The sequence below is a fragment of the Molossus molossus genome, unplaced genomic scaffold (genome assembly GCF_014108415.1).
Source record: "Molossus molossus isolate mMolMol1 unplaced genomic scaffold, mMolMol1.p scaffold_m16_p_12, whole genome shotgun sequence".
NCBI classification, from domain to species: Eukaryota; Metazoa; Chordata; class Mammalia; order Chiroptera; family Molossidae; genus Molossus; species Molossus molossus.
In genome coordinates, this window is record NW_023425347.1 from 101657808 (window position 1) to 101679419 (window position 21612).

Genomic DNA, 21612 nt, shown 5'->3' on the forward strand with positions numbered 1-21612 from the left:
GACAGCTCTTTTCTGGGAAGAGGGGACAGGTCAAGGCTGTTCCTGAACGGCCAGTGTTTCTGCTGTTGGAGGGAGAGGGGCATCATGCTGCCAGGGCTGAGCCTGGTGCAGGTTATTCCCTGGCGCCCCTCCTGCCACACTGTGAACTGTGAGCAGGGCGTCACCTTGCTGAGCCTCGGTCTTCTCATCTGGAAAGGGTCGCGGCAAAATGACCCTTTTCTTGTGCTGCTACTGTGAGGGCTGAACGCACCATGCCGCTCATTCCGCGACTTTTCAGGGCCTGGCGTGAGGAAGAAGGTCAAAGGCTCCAAGGATGCCAAGAAGAAGGGCAAGGGGAAAAAGGTGGCTGGGTTCAAGTTCCGCTTCGGAGGGTTCAGCAACAAGAGAAAGAAAGGCTCCTCGGTGAGTGTGCGTGCGTGCGAGCGTGTGAGGGTGTGTGCGTGCGAGTGTGCAAGAACGTGTGCGTGCCAGCGTGTGAGGGTGTGTGTGTGAGAGCGTGTGGGGTGCATGCGAGCGTGTGAGGGTGTGTATGTGCGAGTGTGCAAGAACGTGTGCATGCAGAACATGTGTGAGTGTGAGAGTGTGTGCATACGAGTATGTATTAGGGTGTGTGCGTGCAAGTGTGCGAGAGCATTGTGCGAGTGTGTGCATGTGAGCGTGTGTGAGGGTGTGTGCGTGCGAGCATGGGAGGGTGTGTGCATGCGAGCGTGTGTGCATGTGAGTGTGTGTGCGTGTGCATGTGTGAGGGTGTGTGCATGTGAGTGTGTGTGAACGTGAGAGCATGTGTGCGAGCATGTATGAGGGTGTGCACCTGCGAGTGTGTGTGAGGGTGTGTGCATGCGAGTGTGTGTGAGGGTGCGTGCGTGCAAGTGTGTGTGTGAGCATGTGAGCGTGTATGTGTGTGAGCATGTGTGACTGAGTATGAGAGGGGGTGAGCTGTGTGGGTGTGACACAGCAAGCTCATGTGTACTTGGGAATGCCAGAGTTGAGTGAGCATGTGTGAGTGTGCAGGTGTCTGTGGGTGTGACACAGTGAGCCCACGTGTACTTGGGAGTGTCTGAGGGTGTGCATGTGAATAGCTCTGATATGCATTTTGCACGTGTGTACAGAGGTTGGAGTGACTACAAAGCAGGGTTGTCAGTTCATTCTCCTGAAGTGACCTGGGGTAGGTCCTCCTCTCTCCCCCACTCTTTTCCCATTCTACACTCAGGCCTGCTGGGCCTCAGTTTCCCAACCTGACTAGTGAGGGGTTCAGACTAGATCCTTCCCAAGGTCCCGCAGCTTGGACTCTGAGTGTGGAGCCCACCCTGCTGAGCTGGGGGCTCGGTCCTGGTCCCGCTGCCCTGAGCTGCCACCCCAGTCGGGCAGCAGGTGGGAGGTCAGCTGGCCCGTCAGAGTCCTGATGAGGCCTGGATGCCCAGGTCTGCTGGGAAGCTGCTCCCCAGGAAGCTGGCATGTGGGCAGCATCAGGCTGGGCCCCCTTGTCCTTTCGGGGCCCCTCTGCATCAGGTTAGACTGACTGTAAGGGAACCTACCCCAGGAGCACTTTGTCCTTCTTTATAGGGGATGCCCTGGGCCCTCCCTTCTCCCTGGTGGGGACACTTGTACCCCCACCTTGCCCCACCCCTGTAGGGGGCAGAAATGGAAGCCATTTCTCTGTCCTTGGTAGAGGAACAGAGACATCTTGAGTTGAGCTGCTCTGGAGGGAAGGAGCAGCAGGCGAGGCCCAGCCTGGAGCCCCCGGAACAGCACCTCCTAATGTGCTAGTCTCTGCTCAGCCATGTGGGCCCTGCTCCAGAGGCTCACAGTCTGGAAGGGGTTGGGCATGTGCACTGGCGAGAGCCAGCGACAGGCAGATGGGACAGGCCAGGTCTGGCACGCAGGCTGTGCACAGGTTCAGTTAAGGAGAGATCTGGGAAGGCTCCTTGGGGAGGTGTCCCTGAGGGATGTGTAGGAGTTTGGCAAGGTGGAGGGCATGGCCTGGGGAAAGGTATTGAGGTGGAAAATGTGGGGACTCTCAGAGGGCTGGGGAGCTGGGCTTAGGAAGGGTGGTAGGACACTAGGCTGGGCCCTGGGGGTTTCTAGCTGGATACAGAAACTAGATGAACTGCAGGAACCCTGCAGCTCCAGAGCCTCCGCGGTGCCCCACCCCCTCTGCCCAGGCCAGTGACCCCTCAGGCCGAGCCCCAGGGTAGGCTCTGGGCTCACAGGCCCTCCCCTGCCCCCGCAGAGCGAGGAGGACGAGCGGGAGGAGTCGGACTTCGACAGTGCCAGCATCCACAGCTCCTCCATGCGCTCCGAGTGTTCTGCAGCCCTGGGGAAGAAGAGCAAGAGGAGGCGCAAGAAGAAGAGGAGTATGACTTTCTGTCTGCAGGGTTCCCATGGCCGCCATGTGGGTGTGGGGGGTACAGAGGCCCCCTTTGGAAGCAGGGGAGGTGTCCTCATGCCTCGGACTCTTCTGGCCTCAGCTAGGCAGTTCCTCAACCACCCTGGTGTCTATGGCAGGAGAAGGGGTCCTGTCCCAGGGAGGCTAAATTCAGGATCTGTGTGTGAGCCACCCCAGGGCCTTTGCACTAGCAAAGGGGGCACTGGAGAAGAAAGGGCTTCTTCTTTTTCTTTTTTTTTATCCTCACCCGAGGACATTTTTGCATTTATCTTCAGATCGAGTGGGAGGGAGAGAGGAAGAGAGAGAGAGAGAGAGAGAGAGAGAGAGAGAGAGACATCGAGTGGTTGCCACCCACATGACCCCAACCGGGGCTGGGGACAAACTGCAAGTGAGGTACGTGCCCTTAGCGGAACCGATCCCAGGACTCTCTGGTCCGCAGGCCGATGCTCTAACCGCTGAGCCAAACCGGCCAGGGCAAGAAAGGGCTCCATAACCTCATCCACAGTCCACTCATTCAACCATCCACCCCTCATCCCCATCCCCCTACTCTCCTATCTCTCGTCCCTCCTTTCCTCCATTTCTTTTATCCATCCATTTTTATATCCATTTTCCTTCTTCCCTCCCTTCCTTCTTTCCTTTTATCCATCTTCTACCCATCTCTTTACCCCTTTACTTCCTCAGCCATTACCCTCAGCACCATCCATTCATTCTTCCAGCGTCTATCAAGCACGATTCTGTGCCAGTGCGGCTAAGGGTGGGGACTGGCTGGGCATTGGGAAGGGGACGAAGGCTGCAGGGACGCCTCTGCCCCCTTTCAGTTGAAGATGGCGACGGCTACGAGACAGACCACCAGGACTACTGCGAGGTCTGCCAGCAGGGCGGGGAGATCATCCTGTGTGACACCTGTCCCCGGGCCTACCACCTGGTGTGCCTGGACCCCGAGCTGGAGAAGGCGCCTGCGGGCGAGTGGAGCTGCCCTCACTGTGTAAGCCCTGGGCGGCCCCGGCCGTGCAGCCTGCGCCGGTCAGCTCGGGACAACGTGGGGCGGTGCTGCGTGGGAGGCGGGGGTCCCACGCAGGTGGGGGGTGTCTCGGCCCAGGATGCCTCCACCTGTACCCCTTCCTCAAGGAGAAGGAGGGGATCCAGTGGGAGCCGAAGGACGACCCGGAGGAGGAGGAGGAGGGCGGCTGCGAGGAGGAGGACGACCACATGGAGTTCTGCCGAGTGTGCAAGGACGGCGGCGAGCTGCTCTGCTGCGACGCCTGCCCCTCCTCCTACCACCTGCACTGCCTCAACCCGCCGCTGCCCGAGATCCCAAACGGTGAATGGCTCTGCCCGCGCTGTACTGTGAGTGTTACCGCCCGCCCCGCGCGGAACGCCCCGCCCCGCCGGCCAGGCCCCGCCCACACGGCCAGCGTCCCCTCCCGGGAGGCCCTGCGCCGAAAGGCCGGCTCAGGCCACACCCCCACGCAAGCCCCGCCCCCACACCAGCCCCGCCCCGCCCGCCAAAGGCCCCACCCACGGCATTTAAGCTCCACCCAACAAGGCCACGCCCTCTCGGGGCCCCGCCCCCACAGCCCCATGCTTAAGCCGAAGCCCCGCCCATCGCAGGTCCCCACCCACCGGAGTCCTGCCCACCACCTCGCCCCCATCTTAAGACTCATGCAGGTTTCTCATGGAATCTGAGGACAGAGTCCTTATGAAGAGACAGGTGTGGTGATAACCCTAACCACCCACCACAGCCAGGGCCTGTCCTTCAGTCTTACTGCGTTTCCAGGTTCTAGGCTGTTTGTTATTCCCATTTTTGGGTGAGAAAACTGAGGGTCAGGAGGTAAAGTGACTTGCCTGAGGCCACACAACCTCAGAACTGTCCACTCAGACTCACTCAGGACTGGCTCCTGTCCCAGGGCCAGGGGTGGCGAGAGGGTAGGAGGCCTCTGGTGCCGGAGAGAGGAGAGAGCCCCCACCGGTGCCCCCAAATGCCCCCATGCTCTGAGTTGTCCCCCAGGCCCACCCCTGGGTCCTGGGCTATGCTGTGGCCAGCTCTCCCTGTGTGCATCTGGGCTCTGCTGTGTGTGTGCGTGTGTGTGTGCGTGTGTGCACACAGACCCACATGGCCCATCTCCTATGCACACAGCTCACCTGGGCTCCTGGGACAGGTCCGTGTGTGGAGTCGTGCTTTCTGACTCGGGGAGCAGTGCAGCTCCCCTGCCTGCTGTCACAGGAGCCTCAGGGTGGGCTTCTGCAGCTAAGCCCTGAACTTGGGGACCCTCCTCTGTCCACAGTGTCCCCCACTGAAGGGCAAAGTCCAGAGGATCCTACACTGGAGGTGGACAGAGCCCCCCGCCCCCTTCATGGTGGGGCTGCCAGGGCCCGACGTGGAGCCCAGCATCCCTCCACCCAAGCCTCTGGAGGGCATCCCGGAGAGAGAGTTCTTTGTCAAGTGGGCTGGGCTCTCCTACTGGCACTGTTCCTGGGTGAAGGAGCTACAGGTGAGTGCCTGGGCCGCTGTGGCTGGGCTAACGCTCAGCTCCCTGAGTGTTGGGGAGGGGAGGCTGAAGGTCCCGTCTGGGACCCTGGCTAGGGAAAGGGGAGGCCGGGTCAAGGAGACAAGGGGGCCACAGCGCACTCCCCCTGGTGACCTCTGCCACCTCCCGGGGCAGCTGGAGCTGTACCACACGGTGATGTATCGCAACTACCAAAGAAAGAACGACATGGACGAACCACCGCCTTTTGACTACGGCTCTGGCGATGAGGATGGCAAGAGCGAAAAGAGGAAGAGTAAGGACCCTCTCTATGCCAAGATGGAGGAGCGCTTCTACCGCTATGGCATCAAGCCCGAGTGGATGATGATCCACCGCATCCTGAACCACAGGTGTGTGCCGGCTGTGCGGCCCTGGGCCTGCTGGAGGGGGCGCCCGTGGCCAGGACACTGCTCCTTGGCACAGGAGAACGAGCGCAGGGCCCGTCTGTGTGCAGTGGGGCAGGGGAAGAGGCCGAGGGCCCCAACTGTGGGTGATTTGCCTGTCCAGCTGGAGGACTGTCATGCGCATGGGCACACGTCACACTTGCGGGAGAACAGTTCCAAGGTGATAAATATAAAGGTCAATTTAACACATAATGAACAGCCTGTGAGACTTGCACAGAGTGGGGTGCTCAGGGGTTCAGCATCCTTGTGCTCCTGGGCTCCTGCTGAACTTAGCGTGTGATGCCTGTTGGAGGGTCCCAGGGACCAAGGTGAGCCTGGTGTGTGGGGCATGTACGCATTGGTCCCTCGTTTACAACAGCACCACCCAGCGCTGTCTACCCTAAGAGGTGGGCGTTTTATTTCTGCCTCTGTTTTATGGATGTGAGAGCAGGCCCAGCAGGGTTAAGTCACTTGCCCAAAATCACACAGCCAAGAGGCAGTGGAGCTGGGATTTGAACCCAGTGCTTTCTGATGGCAGGACTTGCTTCCTTGGCCACTGTTCTGAACACCGGCACCTCTGTGACAACTCTGTTGAGTCTGACTTTGGTTTTCTGGGTGGTGGGAGCTCAGGTGCTTGAGAACTAGCAATGGGCAACAGGTAGGCACCCCGTAAGGCCCTGGGGCCCTGCTGCATGGTTGCAGGCTCGGAGCCTGGGCTTGCCACACCCTGTCTGCACACACGGGCTCTGCCTTGGAGGGACTTAGGATCCAGCGACCACAGGCATCCTGAGACAGCAGCTGGGTGGAGCAAAGGTTAAGCACCTGAGCCAGCTGCTCCGATTTCAATCCTGGCTCCCTATTTTCTGGGCTCTGAGCCTCTGAGTCATGTGAAATGGGATCATGAGAGTACCCCCCCACACACACACTTGTGAGGGCGAAGGGAGCTTGCTGGAGAGGGCAGGAGAGTGTTCAAAGCCGTCCACCTTGGCTATGAAACACCCTCTTTCCCATTCCCGGCCCTCACTGAAAATGACCCTTAAAAAGGGGTCCGTTCTTATGGGAACTCAGGCCCCTCACTGGGCTGACCCACAGTTATTTACCTTTATTACATTTCATGCTAAAAATGTAAATGGCAGTTTTTCTCACTATCTCCAAAGCAGGGCAGGTGAACCTCCCCCCATTTTTTTTTTTTTTTTTTTACCTGAACGAGGTTTGGGGAAGAACCAACTACGTGTTGAGAAAATCCATCGGTTTCTATGGTGACCAGGGATTGGACTTCCTCTTAGTGGTCCCCAGGACGCCACCGCCATGTAGGGAGCCACAGCTCCCTGCTCCCAGGCAGCTCAGGTCCCGATCAACTCAGATTGGGTGGGGGGCTCTGAGCCCAGCTTGGGGCCAGAATCAGGCTGCAGTGTCCGGCCCTCCGCTGTGCTGCTGGCCTGGCCCTCGGGCCCCTGTGCCCGGGGCCTCCAGAAGAGGGCACTCCGCCTGCAGGAATCACAGCCTGTCTACTTCGTGGAGATGGCCTCGGACTGGGATGGGCACCGCGCTGGGTCTTTGCCTTTTAAAAAAAATCCTCACCCAAGGATATTTTTTAATTTTATTTTTTATCCTCACCCAAGGACGTTTTTGCATTTATCTTCAGATAGAGCAGGAGGGAGAAAGGGAGGGAGAGAAGGAGGAAGAGAGAGAGAGAAAAACATCGACGTGAGAGAGACACATCGAGTGGGTGGCACCCACACAACCAACCAGGGCCGGGGACAAACTGTAACCGAGGCACGTGCCCCCAGCAGGAACCAAACCCGGGTCTCTCTGGACCTCAGGCCGACGCTCTAACCACTGAGAAAACCAGCCAGGGCTCCATTGTTTCTTTATATAGAGTGGGGGGGGGGGAGAAATATCGATATGAGAAAGACACATCCATTAGTTGCCTCCCGCACAACCCTGACTGGGGCCTAGGATTGAACCTGCAACCAAGGTATGTGCCCTTGACCGGGAACCGAACCCGAGACTCTTTGGCTTGTCCACAGGCCGATGCTCTAAGTTAGAGAGGTGGGGAACCTTTTCTCTGCCAAGGGCCATTTGGATATTTATAACATCATTCACGAGCCCCCCCAACATTACCAACTTAAAAACGAGCCTGCTCTATTGGTCAGGCTAGTCTGGTGAGGTGTGAGATACGAGCTGGTATGGACTTTGTGGGCCTCACAGGGCCCACGGGCCGGACGTGCCCCACCCCTGCAGCTGCCGAGCCAAAGCAGCCAGGGCAGGTCTTTGACTTTTAAGTTAGAAAAGAAAGGCCTCTGGTCCAGGGAGAGAACCGTCCGACCTAACAACTGGAGAGTTGTGTCCAGACCCCGGACCGCCGCCGTCGGTGCAGCAGGCGGGAAGGGTTCGGCTCCTCTCCGCCACGCCTCCTCCTCCCTCTCCCCGGCCTGCAGCTGGGGAAGGGGGCTGGCACCCCGGACTCTCCCTGCACCTCCAGTGACCCATCTGCCCCCCCCCCCCCCGTCTACTGTGTTGCAGCTTCGACAAAAAGGGGGACGTGCACTACCTGATCAAGTGGAAAGACCTGTCCTACGACCAGTGCACCTGGGAGATCGATGACATCGACATCCCCTACTATGACAACCTGAAACAAGCCTACTGGGGCCACAGGTGGGCCGGGGCCTGGGCCCCTCCTGGACTCGCCTCCTGCTGGCCCGAGCCTGGCTCACCCGCATCCCGCCCTCTCCCCAGGGAGCTGATGCTGGGCGAGGACGCCAGGCTGCCCAAGAGGCTGGTCAAGAAGGGCAAGAAGCTGAAGGACGATAAGCAGGAGAAGCCACCGGACACGCCCATTGTGGATGTGAGTGAGGAATGGGCAGCAGGGGGGTGTCACCAGAGCTGCCACCCCAGGCTCAGCCTCAGAGGAGGGCATGTTGTCCACGGGACTCTACTTTGGTCCCCGCGGCCTGGGCACATGGGCCTTACCCATGCAGTAGGGGGTATGCCGGGGTCCTGCCGTTCAGACCACTCATGCCAGGCACCCCAGGGGACAAGGGTGACAAGACCCAGCCCCTCCTTGCAGGAGAGAGCTCACCCTCTGGGGTCTAGGGCCCCTGCCTCATGTAGAGGGGTGACTGTGGGGAGGACCGAGGCCTTGGCTCCCTGTGCATGTTGACATGTGGGTTACCTGTGCACAGACGGGGGGACGGTCTCTCCTCAGCTCATGAACTTTCATTGCTAAGTCCAAGCATTTAAATCAGAAAGTGTCGCTGACTTCAGGAGCACCACGGTCCATTACAGACCATTCTTATCTGTTCCCGGGAGGGACCCTGGAGCTCTGTTCATCAGGAGGGGGATGGCTGACCTGTATTCGTCTAGCAGACCTCTCTGAGGGGTCTGCCAGCGCCTGGCCCTGGGGAGAAAGGGGCCCTAGCCCGTTTCAAGAACTGTCCGTCTTCTAGGGGCCCATAGTGGGTGCACACAGAACAGGGGGGTTCAGCTTGGGACTGTGGGATGCCAGGGAAGGTGAGTGGGTCTGGTATATCGGGAGGACTTCATGGGGGAGGTGGCCTTGAACTGCAGGATAAAAGAAGCAAGAAGGGTGAAGTAGAAGCAGTCTAGGCATAGGCATCAATCAAATGTCGCCTCGGTGCCCCGTGTCCCGGGACTGTATGGGACTCGGAGGAAGCCGTGTTGAGGACCAGTGTAGTGACCAGCCTGTGCTCAGTGTCAGGGGTCTAACAACGGGGAGGCTGTCCAGATAGGAAAGTATGGGGCTGCCATGGCGTTGGGAACGTGACCAGGGTGGGAGTGAGGGCTTCCTGGAGGAAGAGGCACTTCAGCGGAGACCTGAAGGCTGATGAGCAGGAACGAGGAGAGGGAGCTGTGTGCCCACGGGAGGGTGGGCTCTGGTGGCCCCGGACTCAGGGTGTCTCTGCACCTCTGCCTCCCCCGCAGCCCACGGTCAAGTTTGACAAGCAGCCGTGGTACATCGACTCCACGGGCGGCACGCTGCACCCGTACCAGCTGGAGGGCCTCAACTGGCTGCGCTTCTCTTGGGCGCAGGGCACCGACACCATCCTGGCTGACGAGATGGGTCTGGGCAAGACGGTGCAGACCATAGTCTTCCTCTACTCCCTGTACAAGGAGGTGTGGGCCGTGTGGGGGGGCGGGGGGGGCGGCGCCGGCTGTGGGCAGGCAGCCTCACCGCGGCCGGCTCTCTCCAGGGGCATTCCAAGGGGCCGTACCTGGTCAGTGCGCCCCTGTCCACCATCATCAACTGGGAGCGCGAGTTTGAGATGTGGGCACCCGACTTCTACGTGGTCACCTACACGGGGGACAAGGAGAGCCGCTCCGTGATCCGGGAGAACGAGTTCTCCTTCGAGGACAACGCCATTCGCAGTGGGAAGAAGGTGTTCCGCATGAAGGTGAGCGCCCCTCACCCCTGGGAGGGCGCTGGAGAGGCCACTGGTCTGCCTGGCGGCCACAAGGGCTCTGCGGTCCTTTGGGGGTCCCTCCACTCGGGGTCTCTCTGCACTGGTGACTCTGGAGGCCAGAGGTCGGACTTCAGTGTGTCAGCAGGGCACGCTGTCCCCGAGGACGCCAGGAGAGGGTCGCTGCCCGCTTCTGGGGACTGTAGGCCATCCCTCCAGCCTCTGTCTGAACTGTCACCTGGCTGTCTCCCCTCTGTGTCTGTGTCTCATAAAGACACCATTCGTCACCCTGGTCGGTGTGGCTCAGCGGTTAGAGTGTTGGCCTGTGCACCGAAGGGTCTCGGGTTCGATTCCTGGTCAAGGGCATGTACCTGGGTTGCAGGTTCTTTCCCTGGCCCCAGTTGGGGTGCATATGGGAGGCAACTAGTTGATGGTCTCTCTCACATCACTATTTCTCTCCCCCCCCCCTTCCACTCACTAAGAAAATCAATGGAAAAATGTCCTCAGGTGAGGATTAACAACAAAAAAGACACCACTCATTGGATTTAGGGCCCATCCTATTCTAGTGTGACCTTTTCTTAACTAATTACACCTGCAAAGACCCTACCTCCAAAAAAGGGGGCCATTCTGAGGTTCCGTACACCAGCTGTGACCTCTGGCGAGTCGCTCGGTGCCTGGGCGTCTTCCCAGCAAAGCGGAGGTCCCAGAGCCTGGCACAGAAGGGCGGAGGGCCGAGCGCAAGTGAGCCCAGGGCAGGTCGCCAGGGTGGTGCCGAAGGGCAGGTGCTGACCGGCAGTCTGGGTGCAGCCCGAGGCTGCTTCTGACCCAGCCCCAGGTGATGGAGACGCTCTGGTCCCCGGACCGCACTTCGAGGGGCACTCGGGACCGCTCCTGGCCTGTGGCGGGCCCTCGTCCACAGTGCTCACCCTAGTGGGGGCTGCCGGGGGGCAGGTCAGCTCCCGGGCTCCGAGTCTCCCTCGGCTTCTCCATCGGCTCGGAACAGTCACGGCCCAGGAGAGGCTCAGTGACTTTTTGTTGAATGAGCGGGTGATTCAGGGACCCCAGAGGTGGCTGCAGACAGGTGGGCCAGCTAGCCACAGAAGGCACTTCGCCCAAGCTCACACTGGGTCCCCGTGGTGGGCTGGACACTCTGCAGACTCAGCTTTTTTACTTATGGTTGAAAATTGTGGTAAAGCACACATAAACATAAAATTTACCATCTTCACTATTTTTCATTTAAAAATGTTTTTCTTTATTGATTTTAGAGAGAGAGGAAGGGAGAGAGAGAGAGAGAAACATCGATGAAAGAGAACATCGACTGGCCGCCTCCTGCATGCCCCCCACTGGGGATCAGGCCCACAACCCGGGCATGTGCCCTGACCAGGAATTGAACCGGCAACCTCTTGGTGCAGGGTCGACGCTCAACCACTGAGCCACACGGGCCGGGCCCATCTTCACTGTTTTGAAGTGTACAGTTCCAGGGCACGAAGTCCACACACGTTGTGCTGCCAGCACCACCATCCATCTCCAGGGCCCTTTTATCTCGCAAAACGGAAGCTCCGCCCCACTCCACACCAGTCCCCCCAGCCTTTGGCAGCCACCCTCCAGGGACCTCCTATGAGTGGAGCCACATAGCATTTATTTGTCCTTTATGGCTGGCTGGTTTAATTTAGCGCAGCGTCCTTAAGGTTCCACGTCGTGGCAAGCATCAGCACCTCCGTCCTTTTCAAGAACACTCCACCAGGTGAACGGACCAAATGCTGGTGGTTCATTCCTCGGCCCGTGCACACCTGGGCCGCTTCTTCCGCCGTTTGGCGATGGTGAATATACTGTGGACACAGGCGTGCAGACATTTGTCCAGGCCTCTGCGTGTGGCATTTCTCCGTGCAATGTTTTGTTCGTCCCCACAGCTCTGTTCATGCCCACAGCATTCCTCCCACCGTTCCCTTTCACGGGTGAGGAGACCAAGGTGCAGGGAAGAGAATTAACCTGCCCAAGGTCTAGCTAGGAAGGGCAGGGCCGGAAGCAAACCCAGGCGCCACCTGTAGGCAGAGCCTGTGTGCCAGGCTTCCCTCTGCCCAACCCCTCCCTCGGGTCGCCCGGAGGGCCAGCTGGGTTGGCCAGGACGGGCTGCATCCTGCACGAGGCCCAGTGAGAATGAAAACGTGGGAGACAGCGCTGTCCCATCCCTGTGTCTCTCTTGACCGGCGTGGTGTTTCTATTTGCTGTTTAATGTTACATTTTCTCGGTTTGGGGGTACTCGTGGGTGAGTGCCCTCCATGCCCGTGCCCAGCCCTTGCTGGGGATGGAAGGTGGCAGTGTCTGCTGGGCAGGGGAGGGAGCAGGGGGCTGAGACCTGTCTGGGGCGGGGGTGGGGTGGGGTGGGACCTCACCTGAGCCTGGGCTCCAAGCCCCCAATGGAGAAGTGTCCATTGTCCCATAGGCCTTCTCTTACAAAACAAATTTAGCAATAAAATTATTAAGAATTTCAAATTGGTCCCTGGCTGTTTAGCTCAGTGGTCAGAGCCTTGGCCTGTGGACCAAAGAGTCGCAGGTTCGATTCTGGTCAAGGGCACGTACCTCAGGTGCGGTTTTTCCCTGGCCCTGGTTGGGCCGTGCAGGAGGCAACCAGTCGATGTGTCCCTCTCACATCGATATTTCTCTCTTCCTCCCTCCCTTCCACTCTATCTGAAGATAAACAGAAAAATATCCTCGGGTGAGGATTAAAAAAAAAGAATTTCAAGTTGGCAACGGCATAGCTCTAAGCCCCAAGTGCAGGGTCCCCTTCACTGTTCACATCCTAGCTCGGCCATTTGTTGGCCACGGGGACCTGGGCAAAGGCATCCAGCCTGAGACCCTGTGCACTGTAGGTGGGGATATAACGGGAACTGGGATGGCTCGTGAGGACGAGATGGGCCTGAGCGAGGAACGAGGTGCGGGCTCCCCGCGCAGCCTCCCCACGCAGCCTCCCCACGCAGCCGGTTCTGAGCGTCGCGAGCAGGCCGTCCTGGGTGCCGTTGGTGCTCTGGGCCTCCGCCCATCCCTCTGCCTGGCGGCCAGTGACTCCCCGGGGTCTCGCAGTTCCTCTCTCCCCTCTGCCTCTGGAGACTGTGCCCCGCTTGTCCCAGCTCCGCCCCCACGCGCTCCTCTTCCCTCCAGAAAGAAGTGCAGATCAAATTCCACGTCCTGCTCACCTCCTACGAGCTCATCACCATCGACCAGGCCATCCTGGGCTCCATCGAGTGGGCCTGCCTCGTGGTGGACGAGGCCCACCGGCTGAAGAACAACCAGTCCAAGGTAGGGGTGCGACCTGCCCGGGCGCCCTGTGGGGCCGCCGCGCCCCTGACGGCCCCTCCTCCCTCAGTTCTTCAGGGTCCTGAACAGCTACAAGATCGACTACAAGCTGCTGCTGACGGGGACCCCTCTTCAGAACAACCTGGAGGAGCTGTTCCACCTGCTCAACTTCCTGACTCCAGAGAGGTTCAAGTGAGCGGGCGTGGCCGGGCGGCGGGCCTGGGCTTGTCCTCGGTGGAGTGGGCGCGTGAGCAGTGCCCACTTCAGATGGCCTGCGTGGAGGGGGCGCCAGCCCACTGCTTGGGAACAATCCTGACTTTTCCGTGGCTCTTCCCCAGAAGACCCCCTGGGTCCTGTCCCTGCTCCCATAGGCCAGGCTCAAAGACCAAAAATGACCCCGTGGGTGACAGTGATGGAGGGAGAAGGCTGGGCGGCAGTGGAGGGGGGACGAGAACAGGACCAATCAGTGGACTCTCCTTCCTCTGTCTCCTTGTCTTCACCTGTCCCCATTTTCCCGCTCAGAATGGGGGTTCAGGGTGGAGGAAGGTGTCCTGTGTGGTGAGGGCTGTGGTGTGTGGGGTGACGCAGGCACAAGGACACCTCGGGCAGGACCAGTGCTCCAGGGCCCACCAGCCAGCCTGCCCTATGACCCTCTGGCTGGGGGCCGGCTCGCTGCCTCACCCCAATCCTGACTCCCCCTGCAGGCGGGCCGTGGCCTGCTCCTGCCTCTTGCTTCTGGCTCTCATCCCAGCTCCCTTGCAGCAACCTGGAGGGCTTCCTGGAGGAGTTTGCCGACATCTCCAAAGAAGACCAGATCAAGAAGCTGCACGACCTGCTGGGGCCGCACATGCTGAGGCGGCTCAAGGCTGACGTGTTCAAGAACATGCCGGCCAAGACTGAGCTGATTGTCCGCGTGGAGCTGAGTCAGATGCAGAAGTGAGTGGGGGCTCGGCCTGTGGGGGACCCGCCCTGGAACACTGCCCCGTTTTCCCTGGGCTTGGCCTTCAGCCACCCCTCCCCAAGGGGCCCCATCTAGCCTTCCCGGGTGGGCGGGAGGACTCTGCAGCGTCCCAGAGGCCTCGGCACCCCTTCCCCCCACGCTTCCTTCCAGAGGCCTCTTTTCCAACTTCAGTGTCCAGGCTCTGGGCTGCCTGAGTTCCCAGTGTCCCCCAGCAGCTCGCTGGGTGACTCCAGGCCTGTGGGGTCACCTCTCAGGGTCCCCTGGTCTCTCCGTAAATGGGTGCTTGGCCCCGGCCCCAGCCCTGGCGGAGGCTGGTATTGCTGGGTATGCCCAGCCACCTCTCCCCGGTGCCCTGCTGCAGGAAGTACTACAAGTTCATCCTCACACGGAACTTCGAGGCGCTGAACTCCAAGGGGGGCGGGAACCAGGTGTCGCTGCTCAACATCATGATGGACCTGAAGAAGTGTTGCAACCATCCCTACCTCTTCCCTGTGGCTGCTGTGGTAGGTGCCTGTGGCTGCAGTGGGAGGAGGGGAGCCCGTGGCTGCCATGGGAGGAGCCCGTGGCCCGTGGCTGCCGTGGGAGGTGCCTGTGGCTGCAGTGGGAGGAGGGAGCCCGTGGCTGCTGTGGGAGGTGCCCGTGGCTGCAGTGGGGAAAGACTGTGGCTGCAGTGGGAGGAGCCCGTGGCTGCCGTGGGAGGTGCCCGTGGCTGCAGTGGGAGGTGCCCGTGGCTGCAGTGGGAGGAGCTCGTGGCTGCAGTGGGAGGTGCCCGTGGCTGCAGTGGGAGGAGCCTGTGGGCGGCAGTGGGGGGAGCCTGGGGGCCGTCAAGGTATGTGTCCATGGCACCGTGGTGCTTCTCGACTTCGAGGACCTGGAGGCGATGCAGGCTTCCATGGTGCCAGAAGTTTCTGAAAACCAGCCTCCATCTGCTTGCTCAGGCCCTTTCCTTCCCTTGGCCTTCCTGTGACCCAAACAGTAATGGGGAGCATTGGGTCACCAAGGTCCCCCCAGGCCAGGGTTCTGACGGCTGACCCGACTACACTCAGTCACCGAGGGGCGGCCCAGCTGATTCTGATAAGCAGCCTGGGGAGACTGGACCACCCCTGGGTCACACCCAGCTCCAGCCCTGTGGGCTCAGCAAGGTCGATGGTCCTCTCCGAATCTCAGTTTTTCCTCTGTAAAATGGGACAATATGCCCTGGCTGGTTTGGCTCAGAGGTTAGAGTGGCAGCCCGCGGACCAGTGAGTCGCGGGTTTTATTCGGGTGAAGGGCACGACATACCTTGGTTGTGGTTTGGTCCCCAGCCCTGGGTGGGGTCATGCGGGAGGCGACCTGTCGATGTGTCCTTCGCATGTTGATGTTACTCTCTCTCCCTCTTTTTCCCTCCCTCCCACTCTATCTGAAGATAACTAAAAACATATCCTCGGGTGAGGGTTGACAAGAGTAAAAATAAAAATGAAACGGGACAATAACAGCACCTACACGGGGGTGAGGACCAGATGAGAGCCCGACATGTCCGTTCTCAGAAACGCTGGCCGCCGTCCTTGCTGTGGCTGCCGTTCGGGCTCTGGTTCTGGTTCTGGTTCAGAGGAGAACCCTCCACAGTTTGCCCCCCGCTCCCAATGCAAAGGCCAGTGCAGAGATTGGGGGAGACCATGTATGGGTGGTATGACTGCTCATTCCTGGGTGGCAGAGGCCTTCTGATTGACACTGCCCGGCTGGCGCTCGGGGCTCGGCCTTGTCTGGATGTGCCCACGGTAACCCCAGGGGCCAGGCCACAGCCCTGCTGGAAGGCCAGCGCATCTGAATGCTCTGTGTCCTTTGTCGTTCACGGACGTCTGTGGCCTTGGTGGAGTGTCAGCAGCAGGGGGACAGGGCAGGGCTGGCAAGTCGGAGCCTCGCCTGGGACCATAGCACTGGGCACACGTGGCCCGGGCACATCTGCTCCTACGCCTGGCCCCCCAACGCCCCACCTTCTGCTGTGTCCGTAGGAGGCCCCCGTCTTGCCCAACGGCTCCTATGATGGAAGCTCCTTGGTCAAGTCTTCGGGGAAGCTCATGCTGCTCCAGAAGATGCTCAAGAAACTGCGGGATGAAGGGCACCGTGTGCTCATTTTCTCCCAGGTGGGTGTCCTGGTGGCTGCCCCCCCCCGCCCTCCCAAAGGGTCTTAGGCATCTGTTAGCTGAGGGCACAACCTGCTGGCAGCCCCTCAGGGCCGACTGTCTCCATGTGGGTTGCATGTCAGGTTACTCCTCTGTGCCCTGGCATGACCCGGCCAAGGAGAGCTGGCTGGGTGCCAAGCTCAAGGCGCTCAGGACACCTTGGCTGTAAAGACCTCCGCCCCTTCTGGTGTGCTCCCGAAGCAGTGTGGAGCCTGTCTGTGTATCCAGGCGCTCCGAACACCCCACCCCTCATCCTGCAGCCTGGGCCCTGGGTCGGCTCGGGAGGATCCCCCGGGTGGTGCGGCTCTGGCGCCCTCCCTCCAGCTCCATTCGAAAGTTACATGTGCAGCACTGCATTCTGGGCGGTGAGAGGTAGGCGGTCAGCCTCTGTCACACGTCAGGCTCTGTGCTAGGCATGGGGGGTGCCCCTGTCCTCAAGACACTCCTAGTCTTTATGGGAGCGGAGGCAGAAGACAGTTATCCAATCCTGCGGTCAGCTCTGTGAGGAAGTCACAGTGATGGTCCTATCGGGTCCTACAACGCTCCCTGTGGTGGGACTGAGCCATTGCTCCAAGCCGCAGGCTGGGAGGGGGCGCCTCTGTGCACGAGTCACCTGGACACAGGTGCTGCCGCCGGCTGAAGGCCGAGGAGTCTGGGGAAAGCTGATTGAGGCTGGGACCGTGGGCTGGCCTGCACATGGGATCCAAGTTGTGCCAACCTCTCTGCCGACATAAGATGTGATTCTGGGCCGAGGCCTCGCGGGACCAAGTAGGGGGATGGCACACCCCCTAGGAGTGTGCCGAGGGAAAGACAGAACCCTCCCACCCCAGATGAGCCTACAAGCCCAATTCCGAAACTCACGGCAAAACCGAACGCCCAGACATCTCACAAAACAGTAAGTAGAATCCAAATGAAAAGAATAATAGAAAAACCTGGAAAAGACTTTATAAAAAGCCTTAGGATCCTCCAAAGCAACAGAATAGTTCCCATAAATCAGGAATAAATCAATGAAGCCCACGCAGGAAGAAGTGAAATCAGAGCGATCGCTTGGCAAAAGGACCTGCAGGGGACTGCAAGGACACATTTCCACACCCTGGTTACACTTGCAGCACTGCTGCGGAGAAGACAGGTCGATGGGAGCCTGCACTGAGGCATTCCCTGAGTGCAGCTTTGAGAGCGGATGAAAATGACAAGGAGCATGGAGGACACCAGAGAGGCTCCCACAGTCATCTCACACGAGTTGCAGAAGAAAGAGAGAAAATGGGGAAGCTGGATTTAGTGAGAATTTGCAGACCTGGGAGAGATGTGAGCACTCAGTTCTGAAGTGCACCCTGGAGTACCATGGGACAGAAATATAAATATAAATAAATACCCCCCCCCCCCAGGCACATCTGAGGGAAGCTGCAGCATGCCAGACCTAGTACCTACAAAGGAGTGACAGTCACTGCCCTTGGCCGCCTCATCATCAGTAGGTGGCAGGAGACCATTATGAAACGTTCGACACACTGCAGGAGAAACGGCTACAGTAATTTTATTTCCAGCTAAACTATCTCTCAAGAATGAAGGGAAATACATAGGATTATGGGAGCTCAGAAGGGACTGACTTTCTATTCTTATAGTGAGGAGTGAAATCAGGGAAGACATCACAGAGGACATGCTGTTTGAGTTCTCTAGGCAGTAAGGGGGTGGGCGTTGCAGGCAGAGGGTCCCGGTCCTTTGGGATGTCTGGGGGCTACGAAGGAAGCACTGGGAAATGAAGCCCAAATGGAGGGGACACCAAGTCCTGCCAGCCTGAATGCCAGGGTAAGGAGCTGGGGCTTTATTCTGAGAGGCGAGAGCAGGGAGGCTGTGGGGCTGGCAGAGTGAGTGGCTCCTGGGCGTCCAGGTTGGAGGCTGCGTTCTTCTCCAGAGAGCCCATGTCATGTCTGGCAGGGGCCCACCTGTCTCTCCACTTGGCAGGCTGCTCCGTCCTCCAGCTGTTGTTAGGTCCCTGCCCCCAGTCCCATGCGGTTTCTTGTTTTGCCATAGCCCCTTAGGCAAATCATGTTCCCTACAGATGACCAAGATGCTGGACCTCCTGGAGGACTTCCTGGAGTATGAGGGTTACAAGTACGAGCGGATTGATGGCGGCATCACCGGGGGCCTCCGGCAAGAGGCGATCGACAGATTCAATGGTACCCCCACCTCACCCAGGGTTCTTTTATTTAGAATGGTTTCCTTGATGTTTAGAGAAAAACATCGATGTGAGAGCTTAACATGGATCGGCTGCCATGTCTGCCCCTCACTGGGGATCGAACCTGCAACTTCCTGGTGCAAGGGACCACGCCCAACTATCAGCCGCATTGGCCAGGGCTCACCCAGGGTTCTTGAAACAGTTTTTTTTTAGTCCTCGAGGAAATTTTTTCCATTGATTTTTAGAGAGAGTGGAAGGGAGGAGGGAGGGGGGAGAGAGAAAGAGAGAGCGACACATTGATCAGTTGCCTCCCACACTCGCCCTGACCGGAGCTCAAACCTGCAACCCAGGTACTTGCCTTTGACCAGGAATCGAACCTGCGACCTTCCGGTGTGTGGGCTGGCACTCTAACCACTGAGCCACACCGGCCAGGGCACACCCAGAGTTCTTGATTGGGACCCCAGGAAAGTGACAGTCCTGAGATTTTAACAGCTGCCCCTTAGTTTTACGCTAAAAGGAGTTCATCCCATGGAAACTTCTGGGGGCCGGCTAGGTAACACCTGTTCAGAGCTGAGAAGCAGACAAGGAGAAAGGCAGAGGGGGAGGAGAGTACCACCTTTGTTACTATATGGAGCAGTTGCCCAGGGGCTGGCTGGCACCTGTGGGCTTCTAACACTGATACCCGGTAAAGGATGGGTACAGGGACAAGGGCAGGGCGGGGCCACATACCCACACGTGTCGGTCTGCTTGCCCCGCCCTGGGGAGGAGATGAGGGCGGGAGGCAGGAGCAAGGGTCGTGTGGAGTGGGGAAGCACCAGCTGAACCCGGCAGGCGTCGTTGGCAGCGGGTCTGCAGCAAGCAGCCACGGGCTCTGTTTTCCTGGGGTCTGGCTGCTTCCCGGCTTCCACACTCAGAACAGGGCTGGGGCCCCGCTGCCCGAACACCCCAGCAGCCATTCCTGTTGCCCACTCACGTCAGCCGGAGAGCGAACACAGAACATGCAGGTGTGGCCACTTGTGGTAGAGGGGTGGCTGAGCATCGGCCACATCGGGGACCTGTTTACAGCTCCCGTGGGTGCTGTGGTCAGTTTTAGGCCCCTTATCGAAGGGCCCCGATGGGCCTGAGAACCTGTCAGGATAGCTGTGGGGAAGCCTGGGCCCTGGCGCTGTGACCCCGAGCGGTCCTGGTGCCCGCAGAGCATCATGGATGACGTGCTCTGGGCCTTGTCAGGGGCTCTGCCTGTGTTCGCTGGCTGCCTGCAGTTTGGTCTTTGCTCATCTGGGCTGAGAAAGCGGATTCCTCCTCATTCTGGCTCCTGCTGGGGCAGGGCTCAGAGCGCAGCTGGGGCTCACGGGGCGCAGGCGGGCTGCTCTGTCCCCACTCTGGGCCCCCCGGCCTCACTGCGTGAGATGTGGCTCTCCTGTAATGGAGTCACCGTGCCAGCCCCGTCTGTCCTCTGCCTGTCCCTGCCCCCCCTCACCTGCCTGGCACCCACCTCTCTTTCAGCCCCGGGGGCCCAGCAGTTTTGCTTTCTCCTCTCCACCCGGGCAGGTGGCCTGGGCATCAACCTGGCCACCGCAGACACGGTTATCATCTACGACTCCGACTGGAATCCGCACAATGACATCCAGGTCTGTGGCCACTGAGTCCTTCTGGGCCCCTCCCTGCCCCTAGTTTTGCTCCCTTCCTCCAACCCCCTCAGTGTCTCAGGGCTTCACGGCCTCCTGGGCCAGCCCCACGGAGTCTCAGCCCCAATAGGGGCCTTGGGAGGTGAGTGGAGGCTTTGCCCACCCCTCCGGCTCCTCATTGTACAATGGAAGAAACAGGCCCAGAGAGGGCAGGGGACGTGTCCAAGGACACACAGCAATCTATATGGCTGCCAACCCCTGGGCTGTCCCATCACCCTCAGGACCAGGGCCAGAGAGGGCGGAGGAGGGAGTCAGTTCTGAATCCCAAAGGGGCCAGTTTGGGATGGGACAGGAGAACAAAGTGGGGGACCAAGCCTGCTGGAGGCTGGGGGAGGAAGAGATGGAGGAGAGGCAAATGCAGATGATGAGAAAGGATGGGAAAGTTGGAAGGTTAGGGGCAGAGACACATCCTAATGTCCCCTGGCCACCTCACTTGGGCAGGGACACACGTTGCACACACACACTGAACACGTATGCTCTCAGGTACACACGCAAGCTTGTGCTCATGCTCAGGTGTGTACACCTGCGCAGCCACCCACAGAGATGATTACACTGGGTCACATCACTCAGGGACCCGATGCACAGAGCCTCAGCTCGCAGCACACTGGGTGGCCTCCGGGCCTTGCTGTCCTCACAGGGTGGTCGTGCACCCCGTGATCCTGTTACTGGCTCCCTCCCAGGGAGGTGCGGCTTGACTCTCCCTGTGACCCTCATCAGAGCCTCCCGTGGTTCCTTACATCCTTACACTGTCCGTGCTGCACCTGTACACACCCCTGCATGCCTGCAGTCACGCTGAGTTCCACCTGCACAGGCCCCCAGGCCCCCGGGAGACTACATAAAGTCAGGGAGTGACCACAGTGACCCCGGGGTACGCACACCTCCATGCAGAGTCCCTCAGCCCCCCACGCAGAACACGCCGGTGAGCACACTTGCATGCCCTGCCCCATGTGGTGCTGGCCGTGGGCCCAGCCCTTGGTTGAGCTCCAGGTCGCCCCCAGGCCTTCAGCCGTGCCCACCGCATCGGGCAGAACAAGAAGGTGATGATCTACCGCTTTGTGACGCGGGCGTCGGTGGAGGAGCGCATCACGCAGGTGGCCAAGCGCAAGATGATGCTCACCCACCTGGTCGTGCGGCCCGGCCTGGGCTCCAAGTCAGGCTCCATGACCAAGCAGGAGTTGGACGACATCCTCAAGTTTGGCACAGAGGAGCTCTTCAAGGATGACGTGGAGGGTGGGTGTCCAGGGTGATGGGGGGTGCTGCTTGAGACACACCCCTCCCAGGGCCTGCCCCAGCCCCCAGCCTCTCTCTCGTCTGTTCCCCACTCCCTACCCCAGGGTGGTGTCCCTGAGCCCTGTCCCCGAGGCCTGCAATCCCTCAACCTCTGCCCTACAGGTATGATGTCTCAGGGCCAGAGGCCCATCACACCCATCCCCGATGTCCAGTCCTCCAAAGGGGGCGCCCTGGCCGCCAGCGCCAAGAAAAAGCATGGCAGCACCCCACCAGGTAGGGGGCAACCTGGCCCAGCCCCCCTGCTCCTCCTGTGCGGTGCATGGCTGCTCCTGGAGAAGAGGGGGTCCCCCCCACCATGCTTCATCTGTTTGGCGTTTTGTTGGGTCCCC

General features: G+C 59.7%; 1 protein-coding gene across 1 annotated transcript in view; it reads left to right on the top strand.

Moving 5' to 3' along the window:
* CHD5 (chromodomain helicase DNA binding protein 5) overlaps positions 1–21612 on the top strand; it is a 55208-nt gene that overhangs the window by 19783 nt on the left and 13813 nt on the right. Inside the window, exons 6-24 of the mRNA XM_036256920.1 lie at positions 278–402; positions 2231–2354; positions 3205–3371; positions 3515–3733; positions 4672–4878; positions 5050–5261; positions 7821–7952; positions 8034–8142; positions 9240–9431; positions 9509–9709; positions 12875–13012; positions 13080–13201; positions 13772–13945; positions 14332–14473; positions 15962–16093; positions 18189–18306; positions 19812–19936; positions 20992–21223; positions 21386–21496. Coding sequence (XP_036112813.1) covers positions 278–402; positions 2231–2354; positions 3205–3371; positions 3515–3733; positions 4672–4878; positions 5050–5261; positions 7821–7952; positions 8034–8142; positions 9240–9431; positions 9509–9709; positions 12875–13012; positions 13080–13201; positions 13772–13945; positions 14332–14473; positions 15962–16093; positions 18189–18306; positions 19812–19936; positions 20992–21223; positions 21386–21496 — 2982 coding nt within the window. The remainder of the gene's footprint in view (positions 1–277; positions 403–2230; positions 2355–3204; positions 3372–3514; positions 3734–4671; positions 4879–5049; positions 5262–7820; positions 7953–8033; positions 8143–9239; positions 9432–9508; positions 9710–12874; positions 13013–13079; positions 13202–13771; positions 13946–14331; positions 14474–15961; positions 16094–18188; positions 18307–19811; positions 19937–20991; positions 21224–21385; positions 21497–21612) is intronic.